This window comes from Thunnus maccoyii, chromosome 8 (genome assembly GCF_910596095.1).
Source record: "Thunnus maccoyii chromosome 8, fThuMac1.1, whole genome shotgun sequence".
Taxonomy (NCBI): Eukaryota; Metazoa; Chordata; class Actinopteri; order Scombriformes; family Scombridae; genus Thunnus; species Thunnus maccoyii.
In genome coordinates this window covers 11,374,984-11,390,878 of record NC_056540.1, presented here as the reverse complement: position 1 = coordinate 11,390,878, position 15,895 = coordinate 11,374,984, and the positions used below count along the sequence as shown (strand labels likewise).

Sequence of the window (15,895 nt, the reverse complement as noted above, 5' to 3'; positions counted from 1 at the left end):
AATTAAAAAACATAATTTTGTAATGAGGATGACAGAAGACTGTAATTATATTGCACACACACTTGTGCCAACACAGCAACATGTTGGAAAGTTTTGGAAGGCCCTTTTACTACCTTACTTTTTAGGGTTAGGAGTTCCTATATTTCATACATTTTTGTCTATATTTCCCCCCTTTTTTGTTCACTTCTTTATTATTTATGCATTTGTTTTTGTCTTTCAGTACTCATGAACGTTATCATTTTGTTTTGGGGAGAATTGCGTTTGTACTGATGTGTGTTTTGTCACTTCCTCAGGATTGAAGACGTCTGTCTTTCTGGCTTTTTTTGGGAGGGAATTAGTGTGTCTTAGGGTACATGATGTTTTCACTCATTTCATTTTAATACCAAAATGCAATAAATAACTGGCCGCACAAAATATAGGTAAATTAAAATCTTTTATATGGGTTAAATCCATACCCAACTGATTGCTAGCAAATACTTACTTATGATTAAATGAGGTCACCACACAGTCAAATGAAGAGAGAATGACAGAAATCACAAGACTTGCTGTAAAACAATCCCTTAACATTTAACCTCAGACTGAATACTGCAAACTAACAGTTCCAGCTGTTGAACAGGAGTGAAAAATAAAGGAAGTGTGTAAAAAAAAAAGTCACTGTAAGGTTCCTCTTTATTATTATTAGTGTGGAATCACAAATAGGATCATAAAGTGAGTTAGTATTTAAGTAGGTTTCTGTTCCCATAGAATAAGAAGTTAGAGAAGTTGAAATAGATGTTATTTCAACTCTTCATATTAATCCTTCATGGTGTTTACTGTAAAGTCAACATATTCTACTACACAGACATTACTGAGGAGAAGATGTGGGGTATAGTGTAATTACTCAAGCCTGTACCAAGGAACAATTTGGGGGTATTTGTACTCATAATTACTTTCATTTCCAGCTACTTCGTATTTCTACTCCACATAATTTATGAGGGAATTATTGTACTTTTGACAGCACGACATTGATCTGACAGCTTTGCAGATGAAGATTTTATTTAAAATAAAAACAAAATATGAAGCATTATGGATTAAACTTCCCAACAGTAGTATATAAAGTAGTTAAAGTTAGGTCCACCTCGACCAGCTACAACGTTGCATTGCTTATTTATATGTGACAACTTGTTGAGTAGTCCATTCTGTACAATGAGTACTATTACTTTTGATAAGTGAATATTGTCGGTAATACGTTCCGTACTCTTGTAATATTTTGAATGCAGGACTTTTACTTGTATCACAGTATTTTTACACAGTTAAACATTCTGAGTACTTCATCCACCAGTGCTGAAGGTTTTTTCTCCTCTTTTCACCAAATTCCCAGAATACAAATGAACGCTTTTCATAGGCGACGCTGAACTTTCGAGACAGACTGACACTTTTTCTGTCCATTACGGTAAAAATGGCAGCATGGAGTGTGCTCTCTGCTCTGGAAATACGCAGAAATGGGGGTGTAACAGGGAACCGCAGAAACCCAAAACAACCGTGGGGCTGGATTGCCATTTCCAAAACGAGAAAGTGGCGAGTACGGAAATAATCTGGAGGGGTTTCAAAGCCATAAACCCCCTCAGCACACAGACAGAGTGCGCTCATACTGTACGGATCTGATGTTTAGCACCTTTTTTACAGCAGTGGTGAAATCCACGGAATGTTCCACACGGGAACAGCTGACCAGAGGATGCCGCACTTAGCCTAACGAGATGTGAACATTACAAGGAAAATAATCAGTGATCAGATGTTTGCATATTAACAATCAGGTAACTCCACTGCTCCTCTTGTTGTTGCTTTGTCTCGGTTGATTTTCGGGAGATTTGCGGCGCATGTTTACGGGAGATGCTTAGACGGGTTATTAGGGCTGTCATCTAGCTCAGCCTCCAGCCCCTCCTTGTTTTGCTGCTACCGAGTGCGATGTTGTAATGTTTACATTTAGTCTATGTTGCATACCACTGCTCCTCTCCTTAGTCAGCTTTTCATTAGATGCACAGCTTCGGATGCATTCAGTATGTTCTAATGCTTTGCAGTGAAGCATCTCACACCCGGCGAATACATAATTTATTAACTCTTACTGGACAAATTGGGCCTGAGAGGGATATATTCTGTATATATATACATGTATACAAGGCCTAATAATGATTGATAATCAGCCTAGTGTAACATCGCATGGCAGCTTTTACAGCTGCATTATAAAAACATTGTTTAAACATTTCAAATATCAGCTGATGAGGGATGTTTCCTCACTTGATCATGCAAGTGCAATATTACATAACCGGCTGGGTAGTCTACAGTAGGACACTGTGGCCTCCAGTGTGAAAAAAACAGACTGTGGCTCAGTGGAGTTAACCAACTAAACAGTGTGTACTACAAAATAAACACTTACTGTATGTTTTCAGTGGACGGGGTCTTATTTGTTTTAAATGCAGTTAGCTAAAATTGAACAGATGATAATGTTTGTGTTTTTGTAAGGAGCCAGTTTGCCACAAGAGAGATGCATTAGTTGGGAGATTGACAAAGTGTTCAGGTCGGTGATGGCTGCTTAAATGGTTAAGTATTATACCACAGTCCTCGTTTGGAAATCTCTTTTGACAAGATTATTTAAAGTGACTGTCTGTGTTGGAAGAAGTATTTAGATTGTTTACACTACTTAACTAAAAGTAGCAACACCGTGTTATGAAAGTCCTCCTTAATTTATTCAATTAAATGTATCAGCAACAAAATGTTCTTCAAGTATCACAACCGAATGTAATCATGTCATATTACTGAGTATTATTGGATCATTACTATTGATGCTTTCACATGTATGCAGTATTTTAATGTTTTATTTACTTGAGGTGGAGCTAAATTTACTGTTTTATATCAATCTATAACAATGCATTATATTTTATAAACTGATCATCATGTTTAGTATGTAAAATCTTAGTAACTATGGCTTTTACTGTAGTATGTATAGTTTCAAGATTCAAGATGTTTATTGTCACTCCAGTTATAGAAGTACAATCATGGGAAATACTTTGGCTGGGAGGTTCCATCACAGAAGAAGCAGTAAATAAATATGTATAAAAAGTATATATATAAATATATATATATATTTTGAAAAATATATATAAAATACTGAATCAGTGAATTTAAACCCTATAGAAAGTATGTAAAAAGTACATTTCCCTCCTAAATGGAGTAGAATAACAGTATAACATAAAATAGAAAAAAAAGAACCTAAAAATTGAACTAAAGTACATTACTCAATTAAATGTACATGGTTATTTTCCATTATTGGTGACTAACTATTATCACAGCAAGTACTGTTTAGCTGTCTACAGAAAGAGTAGGCCTACTTTTTCCTTTTCTCATTGGGTTGACAATTCATGTCATAAATGTTTAGTTAAAGTCCTCCACTAAAAAAGATGGGTTTTTTCTTGTTCTTACAACTGAATGTTGGAGCTTCACTGTGCAGAATGATGCGTGTGCAGAGTTTGACACTAGAAGGCTGTTTTTAAGTCAATCTGCTGAAAGTTGAAAGTCTCTCTGTGCTCATTGAAAATCTGAGTTGAAGGGGTGGTCTACAGTCATGATTTGTGACATCACAAATAGTTTGGAAGCCAATCATGGTCCAGTATTCAACTTGCATACACAAGTGTGATGTGGAAACTTGAAGCCTCTAGTGCACAAACACTGAGAGTGAACTTTACAGTGAAGTAGGAGACATCTTGTGTCCAGCAGTTAAATGTCTGAAATGAAAAATATTTGTGTATGCACAGATTTTACAATGAGGGAGAGGGAGGAGATGTTATTTTAAGATTTTTTAACGAGGTAACTGAACTTTTTTTGTGGGAAAAAAAACCCCGTATCAGACACACATTATTGTTCCAAGCAGAGTATTTTATATGTCTTAATACATGTCTGGAGGGGATCTTTAAACAATGTCTTTCACTAGTGTTTGGTGACCCTGCGACCTCTCGGGAAGCTTTTTGTTTATAAACTACAAGTAACAAGCTGCTTGTTTTGATACATTGTAGCCATTGTCTGGACGTCTGCTGTCTGTGTTTGCTGCGCGCTGATTGGTCACTCAGAGACGGGGGGCGTGGCTTCGTCATAACAATGCATTTCAAGGAACATACACGCGCCAAGGAATGTTTTCTATCGCTGGTTGCTAACGTTACCTTTCAACCCTTTTAACGGTATAACCTGCTCCGGTAAACGCCGCCGTTAACGGCCAGGTCCACTGAACAGCTTCTGGAAGAGATCGGACTATCCTATGCAGCATCTGGAAACGTGTGTTAGCTGGCTAGCGTTAGCAAGCTAATAGCAGCTCCGTCGGGGACATTGTCAGAAATCTGTCGGGAGGAAACGGCAGTCGATTGATAGTCAGGTAACGTTAGCTTGTGTCGGGCGACAGTAGTCCGTTACATGCGAGGATAACTTGATGGGACACGACATTTCGGAAGCTCAGACACCTGCCATCCTCCCCCTTCTCACCGAGCAAGCAAACTAGCTAAGAAAGTAAGCTGTGGGGCTATGTTGTTGTTGGCCAACTCACACTTGCGAGCTAAACCTATCCACACAACGCGGGTCTCTCTCTAGCATGTGAGCTATATGGGTTGAATATTCTGTGATTATTCAGCAAATGTCTTGACTGTGTATCAACACGACGGCTCGCTAACAACGGCTGTCTGAAGCTGTTGAGTCCTGCTCTGTTGGGACAAAGCGTTAGCCTAGCGTGGCTAAAGTTAGCTGCTCTCCTTCAACAGGGGACGTCGATTTTGACCCAACAGTAAGGAACCAGCGGCTACCACCACGATAATGTTTCTCATGTGAGCAGTGATGTGAGCAGAGGTTTGCTTAATGCTAATAAGAAATAGCGTAATGGTGCAGTGGCCTCTTGAGTTGTATGGTAGCGAGCGGTCCCGCTTGCCTACCACATCTTTTGTTGTTGCTTTGTCTTTTGAGCACATGGCTTTCCATGTTTTTGTTCAGGCAGGCTACAGCGACCCCTATTTATGCTGTCTCTGACCATACACTAATTACACTGCCACTCAAACACTTGTGAATACACTGTATTTGAACATTTTGGTTAAACTGCACACACGTGTTTAATATTTAATAACTATAACTAGGGAATATACATGAGTTTAACTAGGATACGTTTGTGACTTTTCACTTGATTGGAAGCAACATGATGTTAATTAGTCACCTGTAGCAGACACCTTACGGCTGTGTTGTAATATGGTAATGTTACAGTTGGTAATGTGTATTTTAAACATGTACAGAGACTTTTCTAGTGTATTTTCCATTTATAAAGAACTAATGAAAGTACATTTGAGTACTTGTATAGTTTTCACCATCAAAAGGCATCTAGAAAGTGGAGCGAATTGGTCTTGCAGACCTACAGTATGTTAAAAACATGTAGACCATGTCATTTATTATTTACAATAAAATATAGGCGGCCAGAGGAAGGTCAGTGAAACAGAAATAATGTGCTTTGAAATAAATTATTCTGCGAACAAACAATACCTGATATCTGTCTGCTTCATTAAAATAGAAAGTCAGAAACATTTCTCAAATCACTTAGACATCCATTTTTCTTGTATTTCTAATTTTAGGGGTTATACAGCACATTATCTTTAAAATTGATTGCTTGAGATTTAATCTAAACTAAAGGAGTTGTTACCAAAGTTTGGTCTACAAACCTAGAGTGGCTATCAGAAATGACTAATAATTTAATGTTACTATTGCTTCAACCCCTATTTTATTAGTTTATAATTACATAATTCTGTCTTATATCTAATTTCACTTGGATGTGTGGTATAACACATCTAATGGGGGAATTATATGAAAATGTTTGTGAATTTTTTTGATATACAGTGTTAAAATGTGACACATTTAACTTGATATCGGGTAGTTTACTTTTGGAAAGTGAGTAAAACTAGTCACCTTAACTTTCTATAATGTCTAGATTGTGTACTCAGTTTGATTGTCAAAAGGGTACAATGTAAAAATCAGAGTTCTTAATTTGTCAATTGGTGTGTTTTTTGCAGGGTTAAGACAATCAGAGGCAACATACAAGTGCCTCCACTGTACGGTTTCCTTTCCCAGAGTGTGACTCGTCTGCACGACGTCACCAATGCGACCATGGGAAATAGCAGTAAATAGGCTGCCACCAACAGCCCCCTTAAACCCGAGGAGGTTCCTTGGAGAGCCCTGCAACGCTCCAGTGCATCTCAGGAGAAGGTAAAAACTCTTCTTCTGTCTTTCCTCAAATCATTTATCTTAAGAGACAGCTTTGGATAATTTTACAGCGTATATAATTAAAAACAATTCAAATTAGGCTTTGGATGCTTTCAACGTGAAACAAATGTCATCTTTGTGTGTGACTCATGTCGTCTTACCTGCAGGCATAAAAAAAACCTCATGCACCTTCTTTTTTTTTCTTTCTTTTTTCTGAAAGGAAATTAAAAATGAAAACACTTGTTAGAGCTGACAATCTGTGTGTTAGTAATCATTACAATACAGATTTTTTTGCTTGCAAATGTATCATTATCATAATGTATCATTATAATATTTTGACAGGATCATAGACACACATTGTAAACAAACATTTAGAATAGATTAAGAGTGCAGCACTTAGCTGAGCATCCAGGGAGTGATAGGGGTAAGGGATCATTTTGAATGTTGTAGATTTATTAGACTGATTTATTCATACTGTTAACAGGGTACAAATTAAACCATTACAATGTGCACCTAAAACAGTTGTTGTGATTGTAGTTGGTTTGTAGTTGCACTTTTAGTTGTACTTGAGTAAACTGACTGCAAGAATGTTCATATAAATACATTGAAATGAGCTAATGTGGAAAGGCAGTTGTACACCTCCACCTTCCATTGAATAATTCATGTTAAATATCATATCTGATAAAGGTCTGTTAGTGTAGGATAGTGTATCAAAATATATGTGGCAAAAAATATATATATTTTATGATCTTACAGCCCACCAGTGAGACGCCAGTGGGGGAGACGAGACAGACCTGTACTGCACACTTCTCTGGTCCAGGATGAGAACTTCCATCATCTGCTTTTCTCCCAACATCACCAACAGGTTCCTTTAGATGAGTCCAGACAATACAGCCACACCAGCACACCACCACGCATGCTTCACCCTGCTGCTCACCTGCCTCAGCAGAGCCCCATCATGGTGGATCTACACGACCAGGTAACAGTACAAGAACAACTCGACTGGTTCAAGTGAAGCTAGAACATTTATTAAATCTGGTTTGTCTGTTTTTCCCAAATGTAAACAACGCACAACTTTAATATGATACATGCAGAGGGTGGTGTATGATGAGTTGTATTTGGCAGACAGGCTTCTGTTGTAGGCAGATTGTGGAATCACCTCATCTCCCCCTCCACTTCTCTTCTCAAAAGATGCACCAGGGATCGGTTCCAATATCATACACTGTTACGACGGTGACGACCCATGGATTTCCTATCCACACCGGGCAGCCCCTGCCAGGGTGCAACACTCAGCAGCTCCCAGCATGCTCGGTAATGTTCAGCGGACAGCTCTCTCTGCTCTGCTGCCTTCCTCCTCCTGTGAGTTTGAAAAGGAAGAGCCCAAATGTCAGTGGCATCCATGTAGCACACCATACCAGCCATGCAATCTGTCACTGTTCATGACTAACAAATAAGCTGCTGCTGTTACTGTGCAGGATTTGTGGTTCAGTCTTTGATGGTAGCACACTTCATACGATTCTGTTGTACATTTAGTTTGTTATTTGTGGAGACAAACAGACTTCAGATTGATGTGTGATGTTGCTGGAACATATCTGACAATTGTTTTTTTATTAAGTCTGGTGTTGTGGCAGTATTGTCAGTGCTGTTTTATGTAATGCATCGCTTCTGTTCACATGCTTACAACATGCTTTAATTATAACTGGCTTACTGTGAACATGAGGAGCAAATGTGCTTTGGTTAGGCAGAGGCTGCTTCAAAGAGAATTTAAAAAGAAAATTGTCTTACTTAAAATTTGTGTCCCTTTCTGTGCTTCTTCTCTGTTCTCAGCTTATACAGGCATGTACCATGCAGCATATGCCAGTGTCTTATCAAGCCTTTCCACCCCTGATCTCCAGCGAACATTTTGTATTGCACCCGACCCCATCTGTACCCCCCCACCAGCCGCCGCACCTTACTCCTTTGAGCCAGTTTGTCCCTTTACAGCCTCAGCACCCACGCATGGTTAGTAGTCTACAGTTTCTATATGTTTACCAATGAAAACACACTACTGTTAACGCAAAATGTAATCACTAGTTTGTCATACATATGTGTCTAGTCGAATAGCAACTTTTTTTTTTCCTCCTCTCAGCCTCTACAGAGGGTAGAGAATGAAGTCGACCTAAGAGGGGACCAGCACCCATTAGGGACCTTCTCCTACCCTCCCTCTCATCACCCACCAGCGCTGCCTCCTTCTCTGCCCCTACAGTATCTTCCTCAAGAGCCTCTGCATCAGGAGCTTCCCTTCGGAGTGGTAAGACAGCCTCTGGGACATTTTTAAGACCGTTATTTCTCAGAGAAAATGACAGAGCATATGTGACTTTTTCATCATGACATGTAGGGCTGGGCGATACAGACAAAATCCAATATCACAATATTTTTGACCAAATACCTCAAAATCAATAATGTGACAATATTGTAGGGATGACTGTTGGTGCTTTCACAAAATATTTACACGAGATTTTTGATAATTAATCATCAGTAATGTGGATGTAATGACTAAGTGGGTGAAGGCAAAAAACAGCTCGAACAGTCTGGAAGTTCAGTAAATTACATCATTTTACTATAATGCAGCCTTTAAAACCAGGACACTTATGCCATATCATGATATTACAATATCCAAAATGTAATGGATGGCAATATCTAGTCTCATATCACGATATCAATATATTGCCCAGCTCTAATGACATGCTACAGTGGTTTAGAAATTTGAGGGTGTAGAGCCACTGTCAGAAGGTAAAATATTGAGAAAACATTAAAAAGAAGTTAAATAGACTTTTTTTTTTTTTTTTTTTACAGTAGAAATGCGCACCTGTCAAACACCAATAACATTAATTGCTACATTGCTATATTTTCTTGAATGGATCATTAATGTTGTAATTAGTTCCATCTGCGACAAGTGGAAATGTCTTTTTATTTAAAGGTATATAAGTCTAATTCATTTTGGAACACTAAAGAAACGAGAGTTCTGATTTATTGCACAATAGTGTCAAATTACTGTAAAACACTTCTCGCGTGTGCTTTGCATGTCATTTCTCTATCCCAGAATTTTTAGCTTGTCTTTATTTTCTTAACAGTGTCCTTCTAAAGTCGTCACACATCTCAACAAACGAAAATAGTACACTTGAATCACAGACTTTGATTTTACATGATTCCATACATTTCCTTTCTTTTCTTTCCTCCTCAGCCATATCCCCACATGCTGCCCCGGCGAGTGAGTGGACAAAGATACCGGTTACAGCAGCCTCTCCCCCCTCCTCCACCCCCCCCATCTTATTACCCAGGCTTCCTCCCTTACTTCCTGTGAGTACATGCAGCCTGTCTCTGAACATTTTTTATTGTGCAGTTATTTACTAGAATATAACATTATAATAATATAAGCTGGTGGCCCTGTGATTGACTGTTCTACTATGTGTGTCAGAACACTGCAGCTGGTTTAGGGGTTAATAGTGCACTGTAACAAACGATTATTTTCATTATTTATTCATCTGTCAATTATTTTCTTGATTAATTGAAGTTGTCTGGTCTATAAAACGTCAGAAAATGGTGAAACATGTTGAATACCAGAAAATATTCACATCTGAGAAGCTGGAATTGGATAATTTGGACATTTTCGTTGCCAGTCAGTTGATATTTGCAGAGACTATGCTGCCAATGAGCATAGTGAAGTTGCAGTGATTGTATTTAAGTTTGCTCAGCAGGTTCTGTGTCTCTCCGCTTTAGGTCGATGCTTCCTGTGCCTCCAACAGCAGTGGGCCCAGCCATCAGTCTAGACCTGGATGTGGATGATGTGGAGATGGAGAACTATGAGGTTAGTGGAAAAAACTAATTGGGCCACACGCCCTGAACTTAATTTGAAACATATTGAAGTATTTGGAACAGTAAACAGTACAAGAAGCACTACATTGCTCACGTTGTGTCCTAATTGAATGCGAGCGAGCGTCAAAGAGCTGATTGACTGATTGCTTTGTTTTCTGTTGGAATGTTCCAACTGGCCAGGAGCATCACAGCGCTCAGCATCTGTTTTTATTTACTTCCTGTTGCTCGTGTTGAGAGCGCTGTAGGACACGGTGTCATAGACAGGGAACGATTTATTTCTGCTACCTCCTCATTTCACTACAAAACCCTAAATAAGGTGGCAGCTGGCTGGAGGGAGATTTATATTGTATGTCATTTCCAATAAAGAAACATCTAAATATCACAATATAAAACGTTTTCTGTATAAAAAAAGTACAAATGTAGTAAGATAGCAAGTACTCACCCATCTTTTACTTGAGTGGTTACATCTCCAGTCTGATCTCGAGTGTACAGCTGATAGGTACGTGGTTTGTTTACATGACGTAACAGAAGTGCATATTAAACAGATTGAGTTTGGACAGAGAGCGTCCAATGTTACGTGATAGTCAGATGCTGAAGGCAAATTTATTTATATAGCACCTTATCCTGCACAAGGCAACCCAAAGTGCTCCATGGAAATACAGAAAAAACAAGACAAGTAAGAACAAGCAGATCAAAACGCACATAGAACAGCTAGAAATCATAAAAACATAAAAACAATGGAAACATAGTTTATATGTTGACACAGTATGTAAGAAACAGATAAGAAATGAATTAGTTAAAAGCAACTGTAAAAAAAATAGGTCTTGAGTTTAGATTTATAAATGCTCAGTCCTGTTTCTAGTCTCGCTTGCTGTTCGGACACATTGTCATTGTACATGAATTCTGATCTTGCGGAGTTTATGTAAAAGTGTAGCGACTCACATGTACAATGAAGCTCTCATTTTTTAAATAAGTGGTCAGAAATTCTAAAAGCTATAAATGGCACCAGACATCCTTTAAGTAAAGGTTACCTCTTTCCTTTTTTCACCATATTATATCTCCAAAGTTAAAAGTGTGACTAAATAATTTGGTTGCTGTGTGGAGCACATGTCCCAAGTAATAAATGTCCCGGTGGAGCTAAAACATCATCAGCTGTGTCCTCTGTCTCTCTCTCTCTGTAGGCATTACTGAATCTGGCAGAGAGGTTGGGTGAAGCAAAACCACGCGGACTCACTAAAGCTGATATAGAGCAACTTCCGTCCTACAGATTCAACTCAGAGAATCATCTATCTGAACAAACGCTGTAAGCCTTTCCCTTCACTTTACCACACATATTCATTCCATTACAGATGGATCTACATCCTCGTAACTCCTTTTCTTCTCCACAGGTGTGTTGTGTGCTTTAGTGACTTTGAGTGTAGGCAGCTACTTCGGGTATTACCTTGTAACCACGAATTCCACGCTAAGTGTGTGGATAAATGGTTAAAGGTAAGTCGATACCAGTTTAAACCAACCCAGAGTAATTTAATATGCAGCGTTTAACGTCTTTATACTTAATGTTGTTTCCGCTTGACTTCCAGACCAATCGCACTTGTCCTATCTGCCGAGCCGATGCCTCGGATGTACACCGGGAGGTGGAGTGAGAACTATCTCTTAAGTGCTGAACTGGAAAGCTGCACACACACCAGAGTTTGTCCCAAAGCTGGGGACACCTGCCACCTAACCTGCGTCCTCCAGTAAATATAGCTTACCAACCCACTACTCCTGCCCCTCCCTAAATAATAAGCAATCCAGGATTGTTTCTGGAGCCTGTTGTACCTCTGCTGTGCTTCATAGTCCGAGTCACATGAAACCCACTGCCTACTGCAGCCTATAGCCAGAGTTCTGGGATCGCCAGCCAGTTCTTTCTCTGCCCCCTCGTCGCAGATTCCAAAGATTTTCCCTACAATGCATTATTTGCTGCTTTTGTTTACAGGGTTTCATTTTTATTTAGTGGATTTGGTTGTGGTGTTCATGAATAGTGGGAGTCCTGCATTGGAAGAGGTGAGTCAGAAGCCTGGAGGATGATAGGCTGGACACCTTGTGCAATTAGCAGAAAAATAATAGGAGTACTTCAACATGGGTATCTGTGTTTGGAGGCGACGCCTGACCATCATAGATGCATGTTTGTGTAGGTGTTGGGCAAACTGACTTGTTAATAATGTATGTTCTGCAATAATGTATTGATCATTTCAACAGTTTTATCCCTTATTTGTTTTAGATTTGCCAATGCTATTGTGAAAGTGTGACTTGCTGTGGTTAAATGCAGATTCTGTTAAGCCTGAGGTTATGGACTGCAAGTGATGGGACATGCAACTGCGGGGTATCGTCTACCCCAGATAATCCACTCTGGAACACACATCTGTTTAAAAAAAAAAAAAAAAAAAAAAAAAAAAGCAGTCTTGGATTAATGGACTGCGCCCTTTTGAGGTCATCCGGCATAACTGCACAAGTGCTACATCCATCCTCCACGTGAGCATTGTTCCTCTGGCAAGTGTGTGCGCGTGTGTATGTGTGTGTGTGTGTGCGCATATTGTGTGTATGTGTGTGTGTGCGCGCGCGTGTGCGTGTGTGTGTTTGTCCTGTTCACAGAGCCAATGCATTGTGTAACCACTGGATACAGGGCAGCATGCTAGGATTTGCATGAACTGTTGATTCAGTTGATTCAGCAATATTTTAATCAAGCATTGCCACCAAAATTTATCACATTTAAGAAAAAGAAGAGACAAAGAAGCATACTAAAAGAACTGCTTGCTTATTCAGAAAGCGCCATGAGGGAAGACTAGCATGCGATTCCACCCCGACTGCGTTAAAGGATGGGAGTCCTCGTCTGAAATCTATGCTGACGTCATAGAGCTCTGGAGGCCTGTGCAGAAAGCAATATGTGCATTGAGTGGCGAGTTTTAAATGAACATTTTCTTCCCCTTTTAGGAAGACTGGGCTTTTTATTTCTTTGTTTGTGAGCCAAATCCAATATACAGATATAGCCTACTGTTCAAGATTTCAGATCTGCCTTCTTATGACCTTGACAAGCACAAACCTATTACTAATCCTGAAAATACTTTGTCATTTTCACTTGTTTTAAAAGTATACCATTTTTAAAAAAAAAAAAAGGTTTATTTATTGGTTTTATCTTCTAGAGAAAATACATTGAAGGAAACAGTCGGAGCACTAACAATGTTTGTGTATGGTATGTGTTATATTCTGGTAACTTGGTCAGGTCACCGTCTTAGGCCATGGTAATGGTGTTGTAAAAGAGCAACTGTATGTATAGCTTCAGCGTGAATGCTTTTAGAACGTTTTGAAGACAGAAGAATGTTGAAAACCCTTGTAGAAGTCACTGGTGACACTCCACGTTACGCCAGCTGTCCGTATCCCAAAGTGATCAGGACGGGGTCCAAATGACACAGGAGCTGGAGTGTTCAGTAGTGTAGAAACACTGTTAGACTTCTAGTTCCCTGCCTGTGTTCACATACACACACAAAAAAAACAAAAAACAAACAGGATACATTTGGGGTGGGAGGGAAAAGAGCAACTAATGAAGTTTTGCTTTGGATTCACTCTTGTCACTTAACTGCCCCAGTAAGCACTAACTGGCAGTTGTAACCTTTGCTTTTATGTGTAAAGGGATCTTGCCTTTTTCTTTACTTTCGTGTCTTAAGTAAATGTGAGTCTTTGACGTGTGTGCCACCTTCAAGAGAGAAAAAAAGAAGCCATTTAATGAGTTAAACCCACAGCTTTGAGAATTAACCTATGTGTACATATCTATTCGCTGGCATATATTGTAAGTTTAAAAAAAAATCACTCAGGGCCTCTCAGTATATAAAAATAAAGGACAACAGTCCATTTCAAATGGAAAGGATGCCATGAAAAGGGTATATCTGAATTTAGTTCGGTCGTTTTCCTCAGACCATAAATGATTTAATGTAATCAATTATAATATTGTTTTGTCTGAAATAGTAGATATTACATCATTTAAAGACAGGCATGCAAGAAAAAAGATCACTAAATATGTTATTCACTGAAAAAGAGGCAATGTACACTGCAACTCATTACAAAGTGTATTATTCAAACCTGTTTGACTTTTGTTCTTGTACTCAAAACCATATGTTGAGACATAGCGGTTCATTTCTAAACGTGCCACGGTGCACTCTATCCCACCTAATTCACTCCCAAATCTACTTCAAAGATGTTTGCATGACTTTAAAAAAAGAAAAAAAAAGTAAAACCAGTGTGTTATAGTGGAGGATATCTCAAAAATCTGGTGGGGACCTATTTAATGGTGCACAATATGCATGCTTGTCAACCAGATCCCAACTGATTTTTAGCTCTAGTTGGCTTTGGGGTTCTGGGGGTTTGGATCTTAACGCTCAGCTGATAACTGCCATGCATTGTACTGCACACATTTGTAATAGAACTGAATGACTACAAGATTTTATTGCGCTAACTTCATTTTATAGAAGAAAAAAAAAACTGGTCTTGAATCCAGAAATTCTTACATACATTGTGTTACTGTTATTGCCCTAACGACTGAAAATTACATGCTCCGAGACTACTGTAGTTTATCAAAAGCCATAGTGAAAAGGTGCTAGATGTTCTGCTTTTAGGTATGAAAACTCACTTGCGTGAATGCAATAGTTTGTCATGGATCCCATGTATTCTTAAAGCATGTTATACTAATACCCCTAAACAATGTCAGTGAAAATCAATATAGTTTAAGGGATTTAAAAAATGAAAGTGTTGTCATACTTATTTCAGTGTAGTACTGTACCTGCCTATCAGGCTCTTGCTCTGTGTATCAATTTCTTAAAATGTATTGTTCACATATAGATACCTTAATTCATGTTAATGTTAGCACTATTCTTTTTGAGTAAATATTTAATTGACAATATCCAGCTACCCTATTAAATAAAAAGAGAACCTCCCATTAAGGCATAGGTAATGAGGTCATTTTTTAAAGACAACTGAGAATAGAGTCTTGTAGTCTTTCTGTTAAGAGTTATTAAATAATCTCACAGCTTGTGTGGTGCAAAAATGTGTTCCAATAAGCAGCTAAAATTTATTTAGGATTTGTGATTGATTGCTCCGTAGATGCCATTTATTGTTTACCAATGATTTTTGCTGTGGTGGGATAGTGGTTTACTGTTCTTACTCTCCCTGGCCTCTAGGGGTCTTTGCCTGAACACCAGACTACCCACCCGCCAACAGAGCCAGGGGCATGTGTTCTGTGTTAGGCAGATATTTTGCTTTGGTACTTGCACATTTACAGTTACCTCATTTTTTCCATGTTTGTATTGAGGGGGGTGGGGTGGGGGGAGAAAACAACTAATATATATTATATATAGGAAATGGTTCTTATTAATGTTATAATTTTTCATTCCATTGGAATCATATTGTTTGTAGCATTTAACATAACTAGTTAGTGTATTATATATACATCTGTATACTGTTTGAAATTTTTAAGATTTGTACTTTTTTTAAATGAAAGTTGCTAGTTATGCTTTACCAAGTAGTGCAATCATATTTTTTTTTAATTGTTGTGGCTGATTTGAGAGGGTTGTTCACTAATAAATGTATGATGTATACCAATATCACACTTGTCTTATATCTTAAGCTACTGAATGGTTAGAAAATGCTTCAAATATTGTCATCCCATTGAAAACAGTTTAGTCATTCTCTAACATACTGTCAGCTCACTCATCACATAGCAGATATACCTCGTTTCCACAGGAAAGTGTTGTACATT

The 15,895-nt window shown here is 38.6% G+C and overlaps 1 protein-coding gene across 6 annotated transcripts; it reads left to right on the top strand.

Annotated features, from left to right (window-relative positions):
- The first annotated feature begins 1,689 nt into the window (after window positions 1-1,689).
- rnf44 (ring finger protein 44) lies at window positions 1,690-15,740 on the top strand. Of its 6 annotated transcripts, XR_006097341.1 has the most exons (12): window positions 4,104-4,530; window positions 6,066-6,258; window positions 7,012-7,234; window positions 7,447-7,614; window positions 8,083-8,256; window positions 8,384-8,545; window positions 9,479-9,594; window positions 10,015-10,102; window positions 11,292-11,413; window positions 11,499-11,598; window positions 11,691-12,621; window positions 12,913-15,740. XR_006097341.1 is itself a non-coding variant. In XM_042418526.1 (11 exons), the coding sequence occupies exons 2-11, from the start codon at window positions 6,152-6,154 to the stop codon at window positions 11,751-11,753; spliced, it is 1,323 nt and encodes a 440-aa protein (XP_042274460.1). In that variant the 5' UTR covers window positions 1,690-1,793; window positions 6,066-6,151; the 3' UTR covers window positions 11,754-15,740. The 6 variants fall into 6 exon arrangements, 5 of the variants coding, with proteins under 5 accessions (XP_042274460.1, XP_042274458.1, XP_042274457.1 ...); XM_042418526.1 differs by lacking the exon at window positions 4,104-4,530 and adding an exon at window positions 1,690-1,793 and having other exon boundaries at window positions 11,691-15,740; XM_042418524.1 differs by having other exon boundaries at window positions 4,104-4,399; window positions 11,691-15,740.
- The last annotated feature ends 155 nt before the right edge of the window (window positions 15,741-15,895 follow it).

Excerpts from the sequence above, each read along its gene's own strand:
- rnf44 (XM_042418526.1), top strand. The coding sequence starts at position 6,152 with ATGCGACCATGGGAAATAGCAGTAAATAGGCTGCCACCAACAGCCCCC. Across the intron at positions 6,259-7,011 it reads CCAGTGCATCTCAGGAGAAG|CCCACCAGTGAGACGCCAGT; the intron begins GTAAAAACTCTT and ends ATGATCTTACAG. Across the intron at positions 8,257-8,383 it reads AGCCTCAGCACCCACGCATG|CCTCTACAGAGGGTAGAGAA; the intron begins GTTAGTAGTCTA and ends TCCTCCTCTCAG.